The sequence below is a fragment of the Echiichthys vipera genome, assembly GCF_963691815.1.
Source record: "Echiichthys vipera genome assembly, chromosome: 18".
NCBI lineage: Eukaryota > Metazoa > Chordata > Actinopteri > Perciformes > Trachinidae > Echiichthys > Echiichthys vipera.
In genome coordinates this window covers 6,138,609-6,165,587 of record NC_139843.1, presented here as the reverse complement: position 1 = coordinate 6,165,587, position 26,979 = coordinate 6,138,609, and the positions used below count along the sequence as shown (strand labels likewise).

Here is a 26,979-nt window from a genome sequence, read left to right as displayed (position 1 = left end):
AAGAGAGAAGAAGTGAGAGATGTATCAAGGCAGGGAAATTATGGATGCAAAATCTTGGAGAAGCTTTTCACCGCCGTTAAGAAGACACATTCTCCAAGTAAAGTTACATAATCATCTGCCAAGAAAATGTCAATTCATAGGAACGCGCTTATTCCCTTTCTTGCCAAGAATAACATGCAGAAGATTCATAGCCGCTCTCATATCTGTTTGTCAAATTTGAAGCTACAAGCAGCAGCTGGTTAGCTCCACTTAGCATAAAGACTGCAAACCCAGAGCCAGTTATCAGAAACAGCTTTATTGCTAGTTAGGTTTGCACATAGTCTTGGTGTTTTGGTGCATAAGGATAAATACAGTGCAAAAATCATGAGATATTCATCATTCAACTTCAACCGCTTGTCCCTGTCGGGGTCATGGGGGGCTGGACCCAATCCCAGCTGACATTGAGCATTAGGCGGGGTACACCCTGGACAGGACGGCAGTCTATCGCAGAGCACATAGAGATGCACAGAGACAGACAACCATTCACACCTACGGGCAATTTTAGAGTCATCAATGAACCTAACACCTGCACGTCTTTGGACTGTGGGAGGAAACCGGAGAACCCGGAGAAAACCCACGCAGACACGGGGAGAACATGCAAACTCCACACAGAAGGGCCCCAGCCGGGATTCGAACTAGGAACCCTCTCCCTGTGAGGCGACAGTGCTAACCAACACTCCACCGTGTCACCTATGTCATCAGATATATTAAATAAAAATATAATAATAATAATACTTAAAGTGAAAAGAGCTGTACAGTTTGTGCAGGAATTTGCCAAATATTGACCAGGGATGTGAAAAAGTTCACAGTATGAAGTATACAAAGAATATGTGCAAATTTTAATGTTTAGAAAAAGATAATCTGTGGGTTTTGTGACTGTTTTTTCTTCTCCAGTAGTTTTTGTATGGATTAAAAAAAGCAAGATCAAAGATGCTCTATAACTGAAGATAGTGCACCATTGGTATGAAACGGTTTCCACTTCCTGTTTCCTCGCTGGACGCAGCCTTGTTTGGAAGTGTTGTGAACGTGTGGATAGATAAAAGGTTAAATTTGCATAATGTATTTATATTTGAGATATTTACTCAGCTATCCATATTTAGCATCACAAGAGTGTGTCGCTGGGACAGAGACGGGTCTCGAACAAAGCAATGCAATTTCACTGTCAGAATGTTTGAAAGGATATGTGGCTTGGGAAAAACGGGTGGAATATTTACTTTAATGACAATGTGGAAAAATAATCTGTCATAATCTGTGTTTACATTCGCTCTCCCCATTGGAATACCCGTTGCTAGTCTCCTAAAAGGGCAGGGCAGTGTCAGAATCCATGTTACACAGTTACAGGTTGCACCGTCTCATTTCTAGACTGTAACTGACAAGATTTCAGCGAGCTTCGGAGGTGCAGGTAGGCAGATTTTGTTGCCTTTGGACAGAGCCAGGCTACCTTTTAGCAACTTCTTTTTAACTTCCTGTGGAATTGTACAGTGTAAGCCGAGCTTAAGATAACCGTCTCTCATATTTAATGTACAGCGGTATCGCTCTTCTCATCTAACTCGCCCCAAAGCTGAAGAACTTCTTTAAAGCTAATACTTGCTTCTGTGAAGGTTTTGTGCTCGGATGCTCAAAAATGAGTGTAAAGCCACAATTTTTTGAAATTCTCAGCCTCACGTTGTGTCTGTCTGCACTGTTAACCCTCAAACAAAACCGGGTGTAGTCTTTATTGACTTTGGTCTCTGGTCAGGTCTTTGTTTTCCAGTTCTTTTGTGTCTAGCACCTTTTGAACTCCTAAACATATTCGATATTGTCAGAAATCCTTTCAACACACCCTGAGATATTGATCCCATTGTTTCCTTTAAGAGCACAACAGCAGTATGAAGGTGTTGACTCGAAGAGACAGAGTCAGGTTTTATGCATCCTCTGGAAACTGGACACCTCGAGAGCAGCGGATAAATCAAGTTTACAGTAAAATCCATTTTTCTTACCCTCCTATGTCCCATTCTTTTTGCCACACCTATGTCTTCTCATCAGCCCGTGCCATTGTCCCCTCTGAACATCAATTCCTGTCACGGAGTTTGAGCTGGATCGCCAAGCTCCAGATCCAATGCCAAGCTTTTGTAAAAAAAAACAACTGACCCTGTCATATCAATGCCTTATGTTTAATTTTGATGCATTATTGCAGTCATTTTTATTTACGCAGCTGGATAGTTCTGGGTCAGCCACGGTCAGTTTGGACTAAGGGTGTAACAACATTGTGGAGCCTGTGGGACTTGACATGAGCCCAAGCCATTTTAAACGTCAAACCGCGTCTCATTATATCATTATGTTGTCAGGGCGATTGTTTATTCTGACATCTTCGGCTCACACGGTCACATCTTCCCCTACAGCCGTCTTCAATAGGAGCTGGTTATTTAGAGCCAGCCATACAGCACAGACAGTTGTAAGACATATAGCGTTCAAAGTATTCTCTAACAAGACAGTAAGCATGTTCCTTATCCACCACAGGTCCCATCTCAAACACGCCCCCATCAATTATTAATGTAGCCAATTAGCAGGGCTGCATTATTCACCAGGAAGGTCCTGTGATCACATCCATTTACAGCACTGCCTTGCCTCATTGTGGCTCTCCCATGCGGCACTCGCACAGCCCCCAGTCCCCTATACACAGTGTACATATTTGACCACAAAATTGTGTTTCCAGCACATTCATGCAGTGCTCTATGTAGTGATCTTTTTCCATAACAAAATGGACTAAAGCCGAAAAAAAACCATTGATTTCAACTGAAGTCAACTGCAACGTCTCTGGTTCAGGGGTTTTTGTTGCGTCCCTCATTCCCTGATAAATTCACAACATGCCCAATTACTTTAAAACTGGGATGCAATGATTTAGTTTTTAAATGTACATCAACAAATCGAGCTAAACAATTATAGGAGAAACAGAAGAATGGTCATAATTCGTGACCACGTTAATGCAGTTTAACTGAAACACCTGCATGTATCTGTAGTATCTCCCGCCGCCCAAAAATACCCTGCTGCTTGACTTGTTGCACTGATAAGCAGTGTCTGTCTCTTCAGTAGCGCAGTGTCTTTGTCAGTATTGATAGCTAACATTACTGTCTTGTGTAGGGAAAAAGGAACTAGGGCTGCAATTGATGACTATATTACCATTTTCCAAATTAATCGATCAATCATTTGATCTATAAAATTCCAGGAAATAATGAAAATGTCCAAGGTGATGTGTTTAAATGTCTTGTTTTGTCAGTCCCAAACAGAGAAAAGCAGGAAATCTACTTGAAAACAGCATTTTCTGCCATTTTGAATGAAAAAAAATTACTTTAACAATTCATTGATTACCAAAATAGCTCGTGATTATCTGTCTATCAACTAATCATTGCAGCTCTAACAGGAACAAATTTGAGAGTCAGTCTTTTAATACGGGAACTGACATGGACACTGTGAGTTTATGTTACGGTCTTGTATAAACAGGTACAGTCCCTTTTCATGCTAACAATAGTCAAGAATATCACCTGTAACCAAGCTATAAGCAAACATCAAAGATGGTGACAGCTGAAGTAAGACATGTAAATTAAAAATTCACTCGCTAAAAAGCAGTTTTGACTGACTAAAACTAAAAACTAACAGTGAAAATACTCAAATTTGAATAAAAAGTAATACTTATTTTGGTCAAAAGACTAAATCTAAATCAAACAATTAAAGTATCATTGGAAATCAAATAACATTGTACCCTCCGTCAATAGCTCTGAAGAGGAAGTCGTGTTTTTTCTGCCCTCCCACTGGTTCCCAGAGACTTCCTGTCACTGCGATTTATGGAGCCTCAAATCTCAGAACAAAATCACTTCCTGTTGTTCCTGTGTTTACCGGACACACAGGCGGGCAACCGCACATTTGATAAAAAGTGATTTGTTTTCATTTGCTTATCTACCTAATTGATGTCCCTGCGGCCTCCCAGAAGACCATAATTTAATTATACAAACGATTTAGAGAAGTTTGGTTAACACAAATGAGAGTTCAGGGCCCCCACCGGCTCACATGTTGTTCCTACACATTGAGAGTCCCGCTTTTCTTCACATTGACTCTCCGTCTGGCTCAGCCCTCGTACTTAATCATTAATCATCGTCATTAATAACCGCTCCATATCACAACAGACAGTAGCAAGGAAAAGATTTGAATTATAACTCTATTAATCACAGTGAAATGTTGTTGTGTCTTTGACTTTGATTGGGTTTCAATCATCATGCTGTAATTTAACATGTGTTTCACACATTGCAGAGCTTCATCCCACCGGAATGAGCCAATATGTGGCTGATTTAAAAGCCTTCAACCAGATTCTCATTATTGCCATTGAGACGCAACTGTATTGATTTTGTTGTTTGGGATTCACCACGACCATTGATTCATGGCTCTTCTGAGACAACCGTGTGTAATTAGGCTCATATTGTCAAGGGTTCACCCCACAGTCGCCTCAGCTGTAGTGGTCCTCATTGATGATTCTGTGCTTTGTTTGCTCTACCCAATGTTATGGGAGCACTAATGGAGACCTCAACACACACTCACTTACACTGGAATGCACATTTGCACACACATGCATGCACAGACTCAGTGGCTGTCGTGGGCAGGTCGCTTTCTGGTATACCATTTATTACATCATATAATTTTCCGCTCAGGCCAGCAGCAGAGAATATTCTCTTTCACTGCCCAGTTTTTGCTCTTATGTTTCTTCTTTCTTCCTTGTATCCAACTGGCTTTTAAACAGGGTCGACTGTGGCGAGGCGTAAATCCAGCAGGAGGGATTTCCCCCCTCACCCACAAAGCTTTTACTTCTGGCAATCGAGTGCCAGCGTGCCTTTCTAGCTCTCCCCGATGAACTCTTGGATGCACATTACAGCAAAAATGGCCCTTTAGAAGAGCTATTTTGAGTCTCTAGGTGAAAGTACAAACAGACACATGCAGACAGACCCACTCAAGAAGACATACCATCACAAACATGTTTGCACTCAACATATGACACGGTTTGGCAGACAACATGATCACACTGTAAATGTGTTGGATACATCTTTTGGTTGGACCGCAGCAAAGCGACGGCCAACCCACTGAGTGAGTGACTGATGACATTACACCATTGGTCGTTCAAGTTTGTGCTTCCCCAATGGCTGTTTTTTTCAAAAGAAATAGGTGAGATAGTGTTTCCACTGATTAGGTCTTTGCATCGGCTCCGCGATCAATTAGTTGATCCAGAACCTCAATACATATGCGGTTGTTGTTGTTGCTGCGCAACGCGTTTGTTACTCCATCCGCAAAGCTCGAGCCAGAAAGCCTCATTTGAGAATTTTAGATCGAGCTCTATGAAGCCCCTTTGCCACTGGACAAAAAACCCAATAGCACCACTAACATCTGGCCTTTGTGTTGAATGGGAAAGGTTACAATCTGCATTTATTCCCGAGACAAATGACCCTGCAGTAGTCCCAGGTATTTATCAGCTCCAGCTCTGATCAGCAGTGGAAACACCCAGGCGGGTGGACATGAAAATGTTTGCCCATTTTCCTGGTGCCATGCTAGGAAACATGTCGCATCTGCAATGCAATTGGCTATTTTCTTGTGTTTTGTTCTGCGTTCCTGCGTGCATATATACATGCTAATTAAAGTGGGAAAAGGGTAGAAGAGTAGCAAAGTTCAGTGTGTGATGTTAGTGTGTAGTCGAGTTGGTTTGTACATGAAGATACTGTATGCTGCAGCTCTTCAACGAAACACAAAATTTGAGGCCTTGGGCATGTTCATGATAATAACCTAAGTCTGGTCTATTTCACAAAGTAGCATTGATTAGATGAATAAAACGAATAATCCAGAACAATGAAGTTTTTGAAAAAAGCATGATTATAGTCTGTACTTTCTTTTATGGATAATAGTTATTTGTGCCAAATATGTAGCATTTACCAATGTCACAATGCAACAGCATTTATAGCATAAGCTTATTGTAAGACCTGTCCCCAGAAGGGCCTTTACATGTACATACATTAAAAACAGACAAAACAACACAAGATACAAACTAATACAATAAAGTTTTGTAATGTATAATGTCATAGTATTGCATTTTGGGTCAGTTGTTTGTGTTTTTTACTTCCTGTCTGTTTTCCTGTAGCATTTCCCTGCAAGTCTTCCCTTGTACAAGCCTGTGAATATTCTCCAGGTCATCGTTATCCCCAAAGCAATTTCAGTCAAAAGCAACTGGACTTGGTTATTCGTCCAGGAAGACGTTTCACCTCTCATCCAAGAGGCTTCATCAGTTCATGGACGCATCTGACCAGGCTGGGACTGGTCCAACTATCTGGTGTGGAGATCCAGGTATTTAACCTCTCACAAGGCCGATGATGCACTTGGAGCACAACGGGTTCCAGTGACATCATCGGCCTTGGATGAGAGGTGAAACGTCTTCCTAGACAAATAACCAAGTCCAGTTGCTCTTGACTTTGGGGATTCCCTTGTACACATGTTTTGTGTTTAACCTCGTTAGTCCTTCCCTGCTCCCTGAGTTTTCTCCGGCCAATCAGCGCCCTTGTCGATTTGTCTGTCTCATTCCCCTCACCTGAGCTTCTCCAGCTGCACTTCATCCCCTCGTCAGTTAAGTTAGTATTCACGTCATGGTTTTCACTTCAGCCTTTGTTGGATCCTTGTTGTTTTGTTGTGTTGAGACCCGTTTGCCTTGCCAGAATTTAATGAAGAGCTGTCTACAGTCTCCTGCGTTTGGGTTCACATTTCATATCACATAAAACAAGAAGCACCGGATCACTCATGACTTATTCCTCTTGAAAAACACGTTTCAATTTTGAGTTTTATCCCAGCTTTCATGTAATATGCTACGTCTGTACGAACAGATAAACAAATATTACTGGGACCACTACAGATCAATACAGATGAACATTTAATATGCAGAAATTTACAATTTTTGACACCACTGCTGACTGTCCAGTGGACAGAAGTAAGCACATTGATCTAACATGGTTCAGCCATATAACAAATGGTATACAGTATATATATATATATGATATTTATATATACACACAGGTACTCACTGGAGCAAGAACTAATACCCATGCTTGTTGTTTGCAACACATTTTCCTTTTGCTTCACCACCATTTATTCCATAGGTTCACGGTGGCATTAGAGGCCGTAATGTAAATGCAAATGTGATTGAAAGTGGTTCATAATGACCTCCGTTCAACTGTCATGAATATGAATGGCACTAATATGCATTTCGTTTTGGTTTGCTTCTTCCCTCCGTAAGTGTGTTCTCTTGAATGATCGTACACACCCAGCCCCTCCTCGTCATTGTCTTTACAATCTATTTATTTATTTTTTAATTGTGATTTGGACTGACCGTATTTATTCATGCCACAGCCTCTATCTGTATGTAAGGCACATCCGTCATTCAAGCCTGGCAGAGTTTGACTCAATAACAGCGCAAATATCCAGCCATTATCTCTCCGCAGAGTGCTCCCTCAATGTTAATGTGTTTTTAGGACGATTACATCGATGTGAAAAATTGAAAAATAACCCTCTGATTGATAACATGAATCACCAAGCCTGTGTCCCCTCCCCCTTGAACACCTCATTTACCATCTCCGTGGCAACATACCGGGGGAACTGCCCACATGCCATCAAATGCTCACATGAGATCGGGTTATGGTGGCGGCTTAGAAATCAGACGGGCTTTGGCGAGAATTAGAACATTCGTTATTGGACTGATACGAGCAAACAGCTGCATAGGCCGTGCCTCGGTAATGCCGTACATAAATACGCTGCAGACCTGCTCGTAAAAGAATGAAGTGCAACATCCCTCATGGAGATAACTGTTAATCTATAGCTTCTCAAGCGTAAGAACCTTTCAGTCAGTCCTCTAGCTCAGCTCCGAGGCGTAACCATTTCGAACACCAGAGGTAAAGTCGTAAAACTGGCAGGCATCAGCTCTGCAAAATAACAAATTCATCTGGATGTTATGGTAGTAGGTCAAATATCTGGCGTTCTCATTTGTGAGAAGCTGGAAGAAGGACAGCAGTGATAGAAAAATATTTTTTTTTGTGTGTGTGAATAAAGTAACAACTAATCTATTTTAACAGATTCTGCACTGGGATGTAGAATCTGGTTTCTGTTTGTAGTCAGAGTAGTATTTACCGATCACGCTTGCGCATACTTTACTTGCATGCTGGAAACAATCCTTGTGGAGAGCAAACAAGGTGGAACGCATCGGCCGAAATGCAATCACGGAACCCATCGTCTATTATCTGATGACGATTTCATTCCCTTTTTGTAATTATTACCATTCATATGCTGATATCTGTTTATGGAGACGCCATCTCTCAACTTCAATTCTATTCTCACGTCTCAAGTTGCTAATCTGACCGTAAACAATGAACACTGCTCGGAAGAGGAAGTCTTGGCCCGGATATACACTGGCTACGCAGGAAAGCCTGTAATATTATCTGTTGCACCACGAGGCTAAATTATGGTTAGACCGACACCCGATGGGTTCCAAGGTTGACAAACAACCTATGTGAATACATCAACCTGAGCTTTAGGAGAATGTGACATTTGACATGCTATGCTGCTCCTACAAAGCTAAAGTGCACTAACTATGAAATCATTTAAATAAAAATAAATGAATGGTTGGCACATCTATGATATATTAATGTTTACTGGTTTGTCATGGTATCATTTTTATCCAAATCAATCCTAAACTCCATAATTTCAGACCCAAAACTGCAGAAATCATGTTATAAGAGACTTGTATTTACTGCACTAAGGGCAGTATAGATCAAATGATGTACCGGTTAGTTGAGAAAATAATTGGATAATGATAATAATCGTTCGTTGCAGCCCTAGAAATTTGACGAACAATAATATTGAATATTAAATGATTGCACAGTTAAACGTCCCACAATATCAAAATAAAGACGGTTGGTGTAGTAGTTTACGGGTGGGAAGCCTGTGAGGACTCACAACCGTGTTGTTGCACCAGCAGCAGTTGTTAGTGGGTAGTCTGGTGCCTCCACGGAGCGTAAACCCTCTCCTAATCAAATCTGATGTTTCATATTAGTTTGATATGACACATCACTTGCGTTGGTGGTTTATGTCAATTTTGTCTCTGTTCTTTAACTCACTTTCCAGCTTCAGCAGAGTGTCTTTTACAGCAGGGAGAAAAAAAAGAAAGCTCCACTACACTATTCGCATTGTCCTAACCCCCCGACAATAAGGCTCTGCCCTGTAATTACATTCTATTTCTAAAACCATCCGTCTTTTGCTCACAGAGAGCTGACAGGCTAAAACATTAGCACGTTGTCAGCGGCTCCTCAGACGCCACAGTTCTCCGTTACACTTCATATTATCTTGCTCCCTCAATCCAGCTTCCCAGATGGGGTTACCTCTCTGCAGTCTGGGGAGGAAGAGGAGGTGTTTTCCTGTTGCACAGGCCAGTTTAGCTCAGCCGTCATGGGACCTCCTGGTTTCTCACTGGGGGTCTGTTGGATTCTGGGTCACAGCCCAGCCCCAGGCAACCACTGCCTCCGCTTAAGCCATTCTGTGTCGTTACAGCCCCTGTGACATTGTGGGTACTTTTTTACCTTTTCTTTCAGCTGCAACCTGTTTCTCCGTCGCACCCCACCTCCTCCACCTCACTGACACCGCTTGCAATCGCTATGAGCTTGTGCAACTGGTGCTGATAGCATGGCGACTTAAACCTCGACATCACCTGTTCGTTATGCACGGCACTGCTGCCTCGACAGAAACGAGCGGCACAAAAGTTCCATTTTCCCCGGGCTATTTATTTAATGGATAATGCAAGGGACGCAAAATGGAAATCACGCATTGGACCATGTCTTTAACCCCTGCTCCTCCCCGCCTGCTCCTCCCAAACTGCATTTCATTCTCATCTCCGGTGAGCATAAATCATTTTTGGTATTACCGAGCTCATTATTAATTCTCTAGGATGTTTAACGAGACACAAACAAACAAAAAAATCAAACATTGAAAGCTTCTAGACGTGAGTAGAGGAAGATAATCATCATCTGCCTTTTTCTGTGTCTCTCTGGCTCTACAATCTAGAGGGGGGAAAAACCCAGAGAGATTGAGTGAGCCTGTTTGTAATGAGTTTATGTCAAAAGAAGCGATAAGAGGGAGCATTCATACATGCTAATCTCTGCCCCCTCTCTGCTTCTTCTGCGGTGGCAGCGGAGGGTGCGAACTCGCTGGTGTGCTCTGCTGCGGCTGTTGGCACAAAGATGAGGAAAGCGATGCGATGGTGCCAGGCGCTTTGTATTCTGAGCCTGGGAGTAAAAAGGATGGAGGGAGGAAGGAGGAGGGAGAAATGAAATGGGTAAAGGCTGTAGACAGAGAGGAAGAACGCATGGAGACAGTGTAATCACTTTTACACTCCCAGATACTGCTGTCCGCCTGACGCTCGTCCTCTCTGCGGCATCCCTCTCCCAGTATCTCACACTGTCTCCCTGCTTTCCCTTTTTACCCAGCCTAAGCAGAAACTCGAGCTCTCGGGTTTTTGTATGTATTGAATATGTGCAGCACTGTTTTGCTATCTTGTTAACTTTAGGTAAGCTTAGACTCCTGACTCTGTGCGCTCCTAAAAACAGATTTTCTGCCAAATATTTGGCTTTCATTATGTTACAGTTATCCAGTTTCATATGGAAATGATGTTTTACTGCGTCTTGCCCTCTGCTGCTTATAGGTCCTGAGACAAAGTACTGTACGAAAGTAATGCGATTCATCGCGATGGCAGCTGAAACTGACACCGGCTCTCCGCTGTGAGGTATAGTCCACAGAGTAAAATACAATGATGTTCTGAGTTCACGGCGAGGCGATCTGCCAAGCCCCTTCTGCTGGCTGAGACACTACCTGACTAATTTTGGCTTCTCTGTTTGCTTATATTTGAACAGGACAATGATTCCCTTTCAGAAGTTGTTCTATTTTAGAAAAATCCCAGGCGGTTTACAGTCAGAGCTCTCAGAAGTACGCCAGCATTATTCAGACTCAAGCTTTCAACCTGTCAACTTCTTGCTTTAATTGTGCGTGCGATACAGGACAGTATAATTGCATCTGCTGTATTAAATCAGTACGTTGATATTCTTATCTGTGCTGTGCGTCTGAGATGGAAATAGTGTTGGAGACTAAAGCAGATATTATGATTAAGATTGAAGGATTTTGAGGTTGACATCATCTGCAAGCTTTTCTAATCTAATTTCTAATATAGTAGCAACCACACACACACACACACACTCCCACATACATATGGTACAGTCATGCCACCACATCAGTCTTCTCACTCAGCTGCATCAAATCCCCAAATATCTTTCTTTTTGTTTCTTCTATAGATTAACCTCCGTCTTCGCCTCTGGCTGGCAATATTCTTATGTCAACATGAAGAGTCAGAAACAGAATGCCCAAGCCTGGTGTAGTTTATTCCTCCGTGCTACAGACCTCCATTGTTGTTCAAAGCTTTTCAAACACACATCTCTAAGCCCCATCCGGTGTTACTTCATTGAACACAGGGACGGTTGTTTATCTGGAATCAATCCCACATACACAGTCTTGCTGCCATAAACACGCATCCAATTGTTATTAATGCATGGCTGAAAATAGACCCCAGGAAATGCTCTTTTTCTGTCCTGTTACATCATTGATGGAAACCAATAGGCTTTGGGCTGAGACAGGAGACACAGACAGGACGGGGAAGTTAAGGAGTATTGAGAGACCCGGCATCTAAGAACTAGAGGCGACAAAGGCCGACTGTCGCATAGTCTCATGTCGCCTGTGTCTCGGCCAAAATGCTGTTGTTTAACACACCGCAGAGACTACAGTCAGCGGCCAACTAGCATGTTCGTTCTAAATGAGAGAAATTAACTCCATACCAGCAGGTGGCGGTAGTTTACACATGTCCCTCAAAAAGTTAAAACAGAAGGCTGACAGGCTGGCTGGAGGCGCTAGTTAGCCAGTTGACACATTTACAACATATAACATGAAACACAAACAATTACGAACCGTTTCTGTCTAAAAGCTCAGTACCTAAAAAACGAATCTTACCTGATTTAGTTTACTTTCCTCACTTCCGTCTCTCTTCTCGTGTACTGATTTGGTTAAGCTGAACAGCTAATCAGGCTGATTTTTCTCACCGTCGCGCTGATTCAACTCGCTGGATCAACTAGGGTCAACGGTGCAGGACACACCGCAAGAACTCGGGCGTCAGACACTCCCCCACAGCCGACCGTCGGCCTGGTGTGTCAATACAACTTTTTGTATGAGCCTCGCTGACAAAAGGAAATATTTAAAGCCTTATATTTACTGTAAATGATACACAACAGGGGCGATGTTTCAAATTCTCGTCCCTTTATGTAACCGTGACAGTGACATTTTTACAGGAGCTCCCCACTGGTTGCTAGTCAACCGTTCTGGTGAAACACAAGCCGTGGCAAGTCCTGCCGCCGTGCCTCTCACAGTTTAATGGAAAACAGATGTACAGAAAAACATCGAGGATTAAAAGTGTCTCTGAATCTGAAATAAGCCGCAATGCATCACCGCCTCCCACTGTCTCAGGGTGTTTATAGCAGGATAGGTTAATGGAACGACGCTCGATAAGGACACGCGCTACACCGGCAAAAAAAAAATTATACCGTTTTTAACTGGAGATGAAAGCAGGCGTGCATGTTGCTGCATGATTAATACTGTGCAGGAGATGCATTTTCAAGCGGCGGCCATTCTTCTGAGCACACCACCGCATGTAAGAGCATTCCCAAGAGTTAAATGAACAAATGCTTTTTGTGCACATGAGCCGTCTTCTCGAATCTGCTCACGTTTCCTTGTACTGATAATGAAACCTTCATCTCTGATTTAATAAGCCGCCTATTGGAATACATATTAGATCATAGAGGGAAGAGCTGAGGGATACGGCAGGGTAGAAGCACCGCAGGGGAATAGAAAGAGCACCACATATGTTCCCGTGGGGCTGTTCCTGGATTGAAGAGCCCGAAAAATCTTTAGGGAAAAGGATTGAAGAACAGTTAACCAACATACTGTACACAACAGGCTGAACATTTGGGAGTTTCCACCCTAATAAAAAGAGAAAAGTGTTTGCTGGTGAAGTCAATATCGCCACACTGAGCTGGTGCCAGTGTCTCTCAGTCTACAAAGAGAAACGGGGGGGAAGGGATTGGGTTTTTTTTTTTTTTTGCCAGCCCATCATTTTGTGTTCGTGGAAGGCTCTGAAACTGGGCTTTAGTTGTCGAGCTTTAGCCTTTTATTTATTTTTTTAAATCACAAGCTTTTATGTCTTTTTTCTGAGCTCTAATATTCGATTTACTGCCTCTCTCAACAGCAGCGGCAGTGGATGGAGGCACGCAGGCGGCATCTGTGCCAGCACAAATGTGGCTCATAACAGATATCTTTTTAGTGCGGGGCATACTCAGCAGACTGAAATGTTTATATTGAATGTTTCAGCAGCTTGAAAATCCCCATGGTAATGGTCCCAAAGACAAAAGCCCTAGCCTTTTGTCCTGGGTAATTATCGCCGAGCGGTCCCCTCAAAGCCTTCCATTTGGCTCCGAGCAAACTCACATTTCATTTTGCTCTCATGCAGTTGACATAGGGCTTTTTTTTAATGTATTTTTGTATTCAAATCAGGCTTAAATGTAGAATTTAAATGCCCGTTGAAATGGTTTCCGTTCGAGGCAAGTGGTTCTTTTGCCCCTCAGATTACTTCAGTGCTTGAAACTACAGAGAACAGATAAGGAGGCGCTTTAGAAAGGCCACTTGAAATGTCCTAATGAATCCACCTTCAGCACGTAAGTGAGCACAATACCTTGAAAATGAGCTTTGGTATTAAACCCTAAGTTAAGGTGTCTTATCTCCCACAAGCTGTTGAGACCCTAAAAACCTGAGTTGGCAGAAAGGAGAAATAGCACTGAGCTGTTGCCAAAGCCGATCCCACTGAAGTGTCATCTCCACGCGCTGTGCATCACGCGCCATGTTACTCTGAACAAGTGGGTCAGAGAAATATAAAAAAGTAATGCGGCGCTGTGTCTGAGAATCCACTCGAAAAAAACAGACAGTACACCCGATGACATTAGAAACAATGAAGAGCCACTATTTGGGTTATAGTATTTATTGGTTACAGTAATTTGGTTTTAATGGAACATGAATCACTAAATGCAAAATATGGCTTCAACTCCACTCGCTTTTAGTTTGTTTGGGTTTTTTTCTGACTCTCCAGGAAATAATAACCTTTACAACCATTTTACCATTGAAATACATCTAAAGTTATGTTAGTACATCGATGTAATTGCACCTATCCCTGTGAAAATGCAGGTGTAAAGACACCAAAGAGGCATTGAAGACAGATTAAAAAGGGAGGTGCCATATATGTACTTTTATAATTCACTCAAATCCCTGTATCACCGACAATGTTACAGATAATTAGTGCTCAGTTGTGACTTCATCTGAGCAGAACATTGAGAAAATAAACACCCTCAGGCTAAATAAATGGTTAGCAAATGATCTGCTGAAAACAACCTCATGGAAGCGATATATGACTATTTTTCCTTGTTAAAGCAAGTCATTTTTGCATTTTCAAAGTAATTATTTTAGGCTGCGATGGATTCCATATTTTGTACGCATCAGCCTATTTGGTTTAAGTCAAGTAAGCCCAATATATAATTTGGATTTGTTTAATCCTGGCGTTCCAGTTTCCTAAGAATAAACCCCAATGAAGTTCAATCTAAAAACAAAGTTTGTCATGTTTTTTCTAATGTTGATTAACATAAATGGTTTTCTTTTGCCTTAATAATTATTAATACCGCAAAATAAAACACTAAAGCAGTCAGGTTGTTTTTTAAGCCACAGTAACCACCTGGTTATAGGGACGGCAATGTTGGTCCATTGGCCGCTCTGTCCTCCAATTCAAGTATCTCAACAATCGTTGCATGGCTTGACATGATTTTTTTGTGTGCAGACAAGGTCCCCAGAGGGCGGAGCTTGCTATTTTGTAATTGTTTGACTTTTCCACAGTAGTGGTAGTGGTTAGCACTGTCGCCTCACAGCGAGAAGGTTTCAGGTTCGCATCCCGTGTTTGCGTGGGTTTTCTCCGGGTTCTCTAGTTTCCTCCCACAGTCCAAACACATTCACGTGTTAGGTTAACTGATGTCTCTAAAATTGCCCTTAGGTATGAATGGTGGTCTGTCTCTGTTCGTCTCTATGTGCCCTGCGATAGACTGGCATCCTGTCCAGGGTGTACCCCGCCTCACGCCCGATGTCAGCCGGGTTCGGCTCCAGCCCCCCAGCGACCCCCAACAGGGACAAGCGGTTGAAGATGAATGAATCTATCGGATGGATTGCTTTGAATTTTTGTACAGACATTCATGGTCCTGTCAGGATGAACTGTAAAAATGATGATTCTCTATCTAGCACCATCATCAGGTGAAATCTTATATTTGTTTATGGACAAATATCTGTAAAGTTCCCCGTGTTTAGTGCTAAGTAGCAAACAAAGATGGCGAACATCTTGTCACAATAAAGCTACTTTAGGCAGAAATAAATGTAAAATGACACTTGTAAATGGAATATTTCTGTCTACATCTGTTTTCTTTCTAATGTTTATTTTTGGTCTCTCTCCCTCTCTCTCTCTCTGCCACTCTCGCCCATCTCACTCACTCCACTTCACTCCTCACCCCCTTGTTCTCTCTGCTGATACGCCGTCTTGATCTGGAAGTGAGTGGCCTCTGCTTGTTGATGTCTAAAAGGCCTCAGATGGCTCAACTGCTTCCTGCAGCCTCTTACCCTCCCTCAGTTACTCCTCCATCACAGTTAAAGAGGGTGAATAATTCACAAGCACGTTGCCATAAAGATAAAGCTTATTTCCCCCCCCTTATGCAATAAACCGGGGACTTACACTCAGCACCAAGGAAAGAAGAAGCATTCTGTTAAAAACACTGCTGATAAATTTATAAGAACATACTGCAAAGCTAACTATAAATGTTTTACTAAATCGCATAGCGGTTGCTGTATGGAAAGAAAAAAAGGGAGAGAAAAACTCAGTGGTAAAGCGAATGTCCAGCAGGGAGATTTATTTATACAAGACTTTGTGAAAAAAATGTTTTTACAACCGTGTATGATCGAATGTTATTCTTGTTCTCCATTTATAATCACGTTCACTCAGTAACAAATCGCACAGGTCTGATTATTTTTCTCTTTCCAGACATTATTTATGAGCTCTCTAATATTTGAGTGTATACGAAAAAAGAAAAAGTGGTCCAAGTGCAGTCGCAGATAAATTGCATTGGCACCGGGCCAGCACTGTATTTCAAGTGTGTTTGAATGCCTTCGTCAGATAACGGCCCACGTGACGGAATCTGACAACAAATGAGAATAAGCGACACCTCGATGTGAGGCTTTGTAGCGTTTCCAATGTTCCTTTTCAACAATCCACTCTTGTGTTGTAGCTTAAAGGGATAGTTAGGATGTTTTAAAGTGTGGTTGTTTGAGGCATTCATCCACTAAACCTTCCCCATCAGACAGTCCTATTTAAGTTTACACCGGGGGAACTGAAGCCGTCATCTATGCTGTAGTAAAGGCTAAAATTAATCAGGGGCCCGAGCCAAATTGCAACATCAAATCAAAGTAGTTATTAGTTTAAACACGGGTCCACAGTTTTGTGAGTTTTTGTGCATCCGAAAATCCTCAAAAATGTTTGTAAAATGAAGATTAACGCGTGAAGACTTCACGTCAAAATTTTAATATGTAATTTAACATGTGAGCAATGATCGGGACCAAATATCGTGAACGTCAAAGGAACCACGATGTGTGTTTGGGAGCGATATGGATCCCTAAGCCCACACCCAAACCAACCAAAGCAAACTTTGTGATTTCCAACACTTCTGATCCAATTGTTGTGAACTTTCGAGCATCCGTGCACCCCAAAAATGTGAGCGCGTGCAGTAGAATAATGATAATCTCTTAAAAAAAAGTTCCTCACACCGAAATTGCCACAATAGGATCCTAACTAGCCTACTGAGGCAGAGGTAGAGCAGAAACATCTGTGTTCTGCAAGGTAAAACTTACCGTTTTTGTCAATGGGGTCTGGTGGCTTTGATGAGACCAAAGAACGACTCCAGTTGCACCTTCATAACCGTAAACAGGGCTGTCTGACAGCACGGTAAAGCTGTGAAAATGCTCTAAATGTAGCCAACATTTAAACAGATTTTATTTGGTGGCTAAAATACTTTAAGCTGCTGCCCCTAACCTTAACCCCTCATATAACCACATAAAACAGATAACACAATGTTGGGGCTTTGTAGCATTTCCAACGTGGCTTTTCTCCAGTCGACTCTTGTGTTGTAGATTAACTTAACTTTATGGTTTCTTCTTTGATCCAGGCAGGACAGCTGCTTTATCCTTATCCACAACCTTTCCCACTTTCCTTTTAAATATCCCTGGGAAGTTATTAACAAAGTTGTTTTATTAATGACACTGAGGTTTAACTTTGAACAAGTTTAATTTCCTGCTCTCCTGCCAGACTGAACCACCACAAGCCTGCGAAACCCATTCACAGCCTTTTTCGTCTAATTTGAAACACACCCGATCATCAATCTGACAATGAACTTCCTGTTATTTTAAAGTTGACGTTTCCAGAGTTTTTCATCCGCGGTGACACTGTTATCTTACGTGTCCCCAGTGTCGTGCAAGGTTTCTTTCCTTTTCCTACTGACTCTTTATCAAAACCATGTCATTTCCCAGAAGCAAACAGTAGACCCCGTCCTCCCAATGTTGTTTTCCAAGAATAGACTAATCTCTTATCTAGTAATTGTATGTCGCTCAAAATTGCTTCCTACCCCCTACATTTCCCATGTACCACTCTGATTACACTCTTTATTCCAAGAGCCCACCTTGGATAATTGTCTAGTGAACTCAAAGTGCGAATTGCTTGAAAATTTGATTATGCTTCATTTATGAATTAAAAAAATGAGGTTCTGGACTCTTTACAAAGCATAAACCCAGCTATTTCTTTTAGCCAGTGTCCACACCTTCATCTCACCAAGTCATGTCTGTTGTTTAACTATATAGAGCTACTTATGACTCGGAAGCACATTATGGGAAGAAACCCTGAAACAACAGCATCAAAACAGTTTGAGAACACAAGAGGATGTTCAGAAAATAGGTCTGACTACAAAATAAACTTTAGAGGTCCCACATTGTGCTCATTTCAGGTTAGTTCTTGTATTTTGGGTTTCTACAAGAACATGTTTACATGCAATAATGTTTCTCATACTGTCTGTCTGAATATACCTGTATTCACCATCCTTCTGAAACGCTGTTTTAGCTCCTGTCTCTTTAAGACCCCCTCTGATTGGACAGTGTTTCTGGGTCTTCTGCATCTGCCCTCTGCACCGTGACTGCAGCCGAGGAATGACTGTAACGCAGAAAACAACAACAAAAAATTACATTTTTCTGCATTCAAGAGGCGTGTTCATGTCTTTCAAACGTGGAGAAAAATGTATTTTTAAACATAGTTCAGCGTTTCACCGTAGTCACAGGACTGATTGGCTGTGGGTATTATCTTGTCATACCGAAAATTCAACTATCCCGCTGAGCTGAGAGCATGGACGCTTTTACTACAATCAAACGGTGATTTCAGTGATTGACCTTCAACCAGGGAGGAAATCATGAGATGTATCCTTTGGAGAGAATGAAACCCTGTTTTTGTCCCTGATAGGATATTTTAAATGTCTAAAACTCAAAATACTCCATTCTGATATGGAAGCTGTGTGATTCAGACGGCTGTAATGCTGTGTAGTCACGCTGCAGGAGCACTTAACTGTCCAGGTGGGTGCGGAGGGGATTTAGAGCTGTAAAGTGCAGGTGTGAAGGGAAAGTGCATGAGTGGGGGGATAAAGAAAAAAAAAAAGGTCAGGTTGGCTGATCCTGCAGGGCTGAGACTGTAAGGGTCATAAAACGGACGATTATCCTGGCTGGGACTGTGTGCTGCTGGGAAGCTCACACCTGTAATCCCTGACTTATAAATAGCCGGGTCTCTCGTCATCCAGCCTCGGCTGACGATGATGAAGGCAACATTGCACTGGCCACCTCTAAAAAATGTGATTAACACAAAGGGAGGAAAATTAGCACACGTCATTATATCATTCATTAGTGTCTCCACGGGAGTAATTTGCAGAGGTTGTTCTTTCCCACATCATATGTTCCTCTGTATGCTGTTACGTGCGGCAGCGCCGGCGGTGATTGCAGCCCGCGGGGCAGGTTAAGGGCTGCGTGGTTGCACAAGGCTAGCAGAGCGGTAAAGCTCTGAGCTCAGAGGAGTGGGCTTTCTCCCATCACTCTAAATCACCCCCCTTCCTCCTCCTCCTCTGACCTCCACTAACATCCACTGACCTGGAAAATATCTGGTGAGTCCAAGCCACAGAGAGCGGCGCTGGCCTTTGCTTCGCCTGCAAACAGCAGAAATATTGAGCCAATTACAAGATTATTATCTGGTGGTAGTGGCAGGGGAGCACTGTGGGAGTGTAGTTATGGCTGCCAGGGCTCCCTGCTGGAAGAGGAAAAAATGAATCAAAGGCTTGTGGGGGAGAAGTGGACAGCACTCATGCCCACTTGCCTCTATGTCTTTACAACTCCCGTCAATTGACAGACATTGGCTCGGATCCAAGCTCCTTTTTAAAATACCCTGGATAACACCAGGCAGCTGATCACTCTGTTAGGTTTTTTTTTAACTTCTCCCTAATTCATATGTCATGTTGTCATATTATGCGTGCGCCCGATTTACAGTAAATAAGACCTTATGGCGCATTCGGGTTTTTTTTTTTGTTGCATTTATATAACAGGCAGACATGAGTCACAGCCAGTATACGAGGGCAGAGTTGAGTTAGTTTGCGAGTAAAATTCGTTCAGTAGGGAAACGAAAGCAACGATGCGTCAGGCCCTTTATTCCAAAGTGGTTACTTTATAGACGAGCCTACAAAGGACGCATTGAGTGATGTACTGCACATTACTGTGTACGTTGGATTGGGTTCTTAATAGGGAATAAACTGTCTGAATGAGTCCTGGCATCCTTCTCCAGCTAGTTAGTTCCATATGAGAGGAATGACGTACAATTACAACATGTGTGATTTTCTGTCATGTACACACGCTGTTTATGTTCTAAACTTCATGATCATCCTGAATTTATTTTCTTGTCTCTACCCGTATTTAAACACATGGCAAAGCAGTGAATTTGATTTAAAGGGAGGCCAGGGTTCATGTGATGTGTTTCTTATTTCGGTCTTGGTCTGTGTCTTGTTTCATGAGTGGATCCCGCAGACTGTCTTTCATGCATCAGTGTGCTAAGGGAGTCGTATTTTAGCAGCACGATGAAGACATCAAAGCAGGATCTGGGGGCCGCAGTAAATATCAAGCACTTGGACGGTTTGTCATCTGTTACATCACCTATTCTGCCAATAAAGTTCCATTAGAGAGCGCTACATGCTTCTGCTGCAGAATGGAAAGAAATAGCCCAATGAAGTTTACTTACTGTAAAACTGTAAAAAGTATCCCTTGCTACTTGATAACTAACACTTAAAAGTTGAGAATTCAAGTGTTTTACTTCTATAAAATATCTAGTTGAGGAACTAAGGCCTCCAAAAGTTGAGATTCCCCTATCCGGGTACTAGAAAACGTGGAAAGAAGGCAATGTCTCTTGTTCTGCTGCATCTTTTTTCTTTCATAAGGTGTTTCATAAGAAATTCATTCATTCATTCATTCATTCATCTTCAACCGCTCGTCCCTGTCCGGGTCGTGGGGGGGCTGGAGCCGATCCCAGCTGACATCGGGCGTGAGGCGGGGTACACCCTGGACATAACACCAGTCTATCACAGGACACATAGAGACGAACAGAGACAGACAACCATTCACACCTATGTGAAATTTTAGAGTCATCAATTAACCTAACACCTGCACGTCTTTGGACTGTGGGAGGAAACCGGAGAACCCGGAGAAAAGCCACGCAGACACGGGTGCTAACCACCACACCACTGTGTCGCCCTGTTATAGAAGTGCAGTGCTAAATTAGTAGGTACGGCATGTCACCATCATGAATGAATGATTAGCTGCAGGCAGAGTATGAATGTTTAAATTGAATTTGCCTAAGAAAGAGAACTTAATGTATCTGTTTCATCAGACTGCACTCCACAGATGAACCTGAAACCCTGCTCCCAATAACTACAAAACTTACCGCTGTGACTCCTGACCATACTTAGGACTTTGAAACATGGCTGTCTTCATGTTGCATACATACCTCACTGACCCTGAAAACCCCCCCAGAGTGCCGTCGCGCCGACACACCACCGCTGTGAATGCACCGACCACAGAACAAGCTCGACTCAGGCCATCAAATATGGATGCTGCCTTTAGTACGGGCTCATTTCTTTGTCATAAAACAATAATGTTCTCCTTTGCATCATAAAGTTGTGGAAGGAATGTTTTTTAAGTCTGGCAGTTCCCAAATCGGCTTGTTGCCAATATCACCCAGAAGACGCTCAGGACGCTGAATGCCACCCCCATCGATAATTAGTCTCATTGTTCTATATTATCGACTTGTCAGCTAAGCAGCCATTGAAGTCCCAGGTGGTATTGGGTTTGTTCTAAAGCACCACCATACAGCCTCACTCTGGACTCTTGGGGCGATGGGGCAGACCTAATGTGACAGGAAAGGATCCTTGTCCACGTTGCTCTTTACACAGCTGTAGGGGAGGTCGCCGACACTGAGAGGACTCTGGAGGTCAGGTGATGGTCAATGTTGCAGGAGGATGTCGAGACATCAGTGCACCGGTGTTGCCGCTCTTGCTCTTATCGACCGCTTCCTATGTGCCCCCCTCCCCTTGTGCCGACCTCGTAATCCATTTTCTAACAGAGGAGATCCACTCAGCCACATGCAGCATGGATGCGTTCTGACATTGGCCTGAAGGTATTGACTTATGGCTTTTAGATCCGTTTCACTTCATACGCTGAGCTCAACCTGCAGCCGCCTTTAAAAGACCACGTGCAAAACTGGCACACGTTTAATGCCGCCTCAGAAATCGGGACGCTTCAGCAGTTTGGGATTCTTTCTCTTACACGGTTTTAGTATTGGTGTAAATATTTTAGAGTGATCATGGACTGATTTTGTTCAGTGTTTGTCCTTAAAAAAAATCCAAATGTTTGATTTCTCATCATGCATCTATTCTTTGTAAGAGGGAGAAAGTAGCATTTCTGACTGAGGAAAAGACAATGTCCTCGACCTATTTCAGCAAATTACACATTTACACACTCAGGTGACAAAGACCTTAGCAGCCGTAAGAATTGTCTTGGAGTATCGGAGGAGAGGGCTGTGAGGAAACACAAAGGTAGAGGAACGCGTCAACCTTTGAGCCCTTAAAAGTCAAACAAATGTGGAAGTGTCTTAAACCTGCATTCGTCCACTATGACATCCTTTTTTATATATCCTCCACCCATATGGATGGAGGGCCGAGTCAACCCAACTTTCGATTTCCTACAGACAGTCAACATTGTTTCTTTCAGCCATGACAAAAACCACTCCCTAACGTTAAAAACAAGGCATTTTTGTGTCTAAACCTAACCCAACCTAGCTGTGTTAGAAACTGCTTTTGTTGTAGTGACAGTCCTGCTGTTGGGGTCATCAGATTAGAAAATGCTTGTCATACTGCAGGGCAATTAAAAACTGCTGTCGTTTAATTTGGATGACTTGCTGGGGGGAAGCTCTTGGTGAAACCATCATCATGACAGCTGGCGACTTTTAGAAACCCTCCCTGTTTGTGTAAAGCTTGTCCTCGGGAAAGATCTCAGTGCCCTCTGTCTCATTTCATTCTGTGTATGTTAAACGGAGCATGATTGTTCACCAGCCTCTATCTGCGAGGCAGAGGAAACGGCGCTCATAACATCAGAGAAAGACACTGCACAGTAGGAAGAAGCTGTACTTTGATCACACATCCCGGTGCTTGCCACTGCACGGCCCTGTAAACAACGGACTGAAGTATTGAGCACTCTTAAGTCTTCAGACATTTCAGAGGACCCCCCCCTCCTTTAGGGTCTCAGTAGTTCTGTCACGGGTGGCAAACCGTGTCTACCCTGGGAGCAGCCTGGGCCACTTTGTCAGCGCCAGTCCTCGCTTTAAGCAGCACCAGCCAAGCAGATGAATAATTAACGCCTGCATTCTGTACTTTGGTGAATTTTAAAGCCGTATTCTGCAGAGGCTCTAAATGGCAGAGGGAGGGCACGTTAATCATTCATGGGCTGCTTTTACCCGCTTTGCTTAAGGTCACTGTCCTGAAGGCAGCTGGGCAGAAGGAAAGCGTAGAAAGAGGAGATGAAGAAGAGGGGTGGCGTGGACAAATGGATTAGCTGGTTTCCTATCTTTTTTGTGAGTTTGTGGCAGAAAGGACTCGAGCACACATGAGGAAATATTGGCAAATAAATGTTGGACGCTGAGTTTATGTCCAGTTGAACTTTGTTGGTGTAAATATTGGAGGTGGGACTTGATTTCACAGATATTTATTAAACCAATCTAGGTACAGTTACTGTGTGTGGAAGTGTTCATAACACCTAGACACAGAGCAATTCCCCAAATCATGTGTCAAATAAACCAGTTTATAACCGGTTTGCTTGGCTCCTGGTACGGTTGCTTTCAGCGTTCTCAAGAACTGCTCATTCGATCGAATTCACACTCAACACTGCGCTCCCTTGGGTCCTCAGCAATACACCCGACCAAATGTGAAGAAGATTGGAGGACTGGCTCTTAACATATCTAAGGACACTCAAACATATGAACACGGACGTAGATTACTTCCTTTATAGTCAGATGATGCTGCTACAGCGCCAACTATTGGCCATATGGCACCAAATTTGTTATGGCCTCTCAGACATCATATTTTCACGTTTACCAAACGTGGTTGCAATAGTACAAAGTGTCCAAGAGATATGACATGTTTTGTAACACAACATTTGAAACAAACTATGAGGGCCAGTTGTAGCAAAACTGTGTGGAACATCAAAAATCCAAAATGGCAACTTTAACTGGCTTGGTCGAGAGATGTTCAGTACCAATGTTTTAAAGGATTGATCGCACAAAATTTGTAGTGTCAATGGCGTACAGGCATCTGTAAATCTGTGATTACAATGACTCTATCACTATCAGTGTCACTATTCACTATAGGATTTGATCCACAATCAGGATTTGATCCGATAACATTTCGAAAGTCTAGAGGAGCCACACAATTAAATAATTTAATCCCAATTTAAGTTAGTTAGTCATCCGATCATCCGGGTAATTTTAGATGTGGCAGTTTAACTTTTTTGGCTTTGTGCGCCATTGAGAAGTTTTCATATCAATGAATGGGTCTCTGCCTCAAATGCTTTGTCCAGTTCTTTCAATTCATCCATGATCTGAACCCACAGCATCCAGGAAAAAAATAATTTTGCTTCTGAAACTTGGGGTTCAAAAGTTGCAGGCCCAAATGTAAAGTTCATTGTTATAGCGCCACTATCTGGCCAAGTTGATCCACCTTTGACAATGCACTCCCTTGGATGCTCAGCAGTACACTTGCCAAGTGTGAAGTAAATCCCATGAATGGTTCTCAAGATATGTGAAGGTCAAACGGAAAGAAAGAAAGACATTCCTTGCTTTATAGTTAGATGTTAAACCACAAGAACATTTTCACTGTCCACCTCAGGGGGAAATTGCAATGTCGAAATTCTTTTTTACGATGTTGTTCCGCCATTTGTTGCAAGAAGTGAACAACAGGAAGGTGATCCATTATGCTGGGAGGGCCTTCGGGCTCAAATATCAATATTTTATAAGAAGCACTACAATAGTATGGGTATAGAGATTGACATTTTTCTTTTTACGCCATATGAGAGTGAAGAATACCCCCCTTCTCAAATGGACCCATGGGAGGTCTTGATTTCATAAGCCCTCAGGCTACATTAAGGAACACTTGAGGGAGCATCTGCATACTATCACCACGAGGATGTCGTTAACATCCAGAGCGCGGTGCATATGGTCACACCTCCTGGCAGCTAATTGGGCTTGGAGGAAAAAAGACACCTGATCGAGATCAAATAAATAAAGTACTGCAGACAAACTGGTCCCAGTGTTATCCCTGATTAATTGGATTCAAAGTTTTCGATGACGTAGTCTTGGTCCGTCCAGTTGTAATGTTTGTTTTAATAAGAGCGTTGTACTACTCTGACAGTTGCTCAGTGTGGTTCAGTCAGGAGTGCAGGTCAAACAAATATCTCACTTCCTTCTTTCTGTTTTTCCTCTTCTGCAGGGAGCTGATGCCCAAGACCCTGGAGGGCCAGATCACCATGGAGAAAACCCCCAGCTACTTTGTGACCAGAGAGGCTCCAGCCAGGATATCCGCCATGTCCCGGGACACCAAGCTGATCGTGGTAGTGAGGGACCCCGTCACCAGGGCTATCTCGGACTACACACAGACACTGTCCAAGAAGCCTGACATTCCCTCGTTCGAGAGCCTCACCTTCAAAAACAGGACTACGGGGCTCATCGACACCTCGTGGAGCGCCGTCCAGATCGGCATCTACGCCAAGCACCTGGACAACTGGCTGCAGTACTTCCCCATGGAGCAGATCCTGTTTGTGAGCGGCGAGCGTCTGATCACCGACCCGGCCGGAGAGCTGGGCCGCGTGCAGGACTTCCTGGGGCTCAAGAGGATCATCACAGACAAACACTTTTACTTCAACCAGACCAAGGGTTTCCCGTGCCTCAAGAAGGCGGAGGGCAGCAGCAAGCCCCACTGCCTGGGCAAAACCAAAGGGAGGACCCACCCGAACATTGACCCTGAGGTGGTGCAGAGGCTACGGGACTTCTACAGGCCCTTCAACATGAAGTTCTACCAGATGACAGGGCGGTTCTTTGGCTGGGATGACTGAGTCTGTTTTTCTCTGAGGAATGTCAGCAGAGTATTCAGAGCACTGTGAGAGAAGGAAAACTAGAGAATACAGTCGTAACATTTTAAGAAAAGAAGATTAACATCACGAAAAACTATAGTATTCCAAGAATGAAGTCGTAAAATTCATGAACAATAAGTTGGATATTTTGTGAATAACTCAATTGTACATATCTGGCTTTTTCAAGCAAAAGTATTTATAGTATTTATGGAGACGATTTATCTAATCTAGACTAATTAATCTAAGTATAGTCTGGTTTACTGGATATACAGTGGGAAAATTAACCAACTACCGATATATCGCAATGAACTGTATTATGCAAGGGCACCATCGCTGCACCCTGGGCTTAGCGCCGCCAAAGATGGTTATGATTGGTTTATAGAAACACAAATAAGTGTTGAGTATCCCACCGTCCCAGAGTCATGGGCAGTGTAGTGTAGTGTGGCAATGTGAGACCAATATAATCATGACATTGTTGTTGTCATATTCTCAAAACATAACCTTCTAAAATCCGCCATACTACATAGATCATACTTTTTTCGAATTGACATTTCATGACTTTTTATTCAATTTTGTTTGAAATTTGCAATATAGTTCTCATTATATATAAATATTTAAAATAAATACATGTTATACATTTGAGAATATAACAACCGCAATGTTAAAGGACGGGGAAGTATTGGGATAAAATTTAAAATATCAAAAACTGCTTTTGCCAAAACATCTCACATTTATTCATAATATTGTGATTTTATTGTTGAAATATCAAAACTTTTTCCCCCTTAAAATACTATTATTATTTATGCAGAGCCAAGGGGTGCTAGAAAACGCATGTCTCATCTTATGTATCATAATTATGACATTAAAGTTCAACCTTTACTCTCATGATTCTATGATGTTTTCGCATAAATGTACCCATTTGATACA

General features: G+C 42.6%; 1 protein-coding gene across 1 annotated transcript in view; it reads left to right on the top strand.

Moving 5' to 3' along the window:
* The window catches only part of LOC310961087 (heparan sulfate glucosamine 3-O-sulfotransferase 3A1-like), a gene marked incomplete at its 3' end in the record, with an annotated part of 36,457 nt that extends 10,423 nt beyond the window's left edge, over window positions 1–26,034 (top strand). Inside the window, exon 2 of the mRNA XM_083933046.1 lies at window positions 25,413–26,034. Coding sequence (XP_083789172.1) covers window positions 25,413–26,034 — 622 coding nt within the window. The remainder of the gene's footprint in view (window positions 1–25,412) is intronic.
* Between the last annotated feature and the right edge of the window lie 945 nt (window positions 26,035–26,979).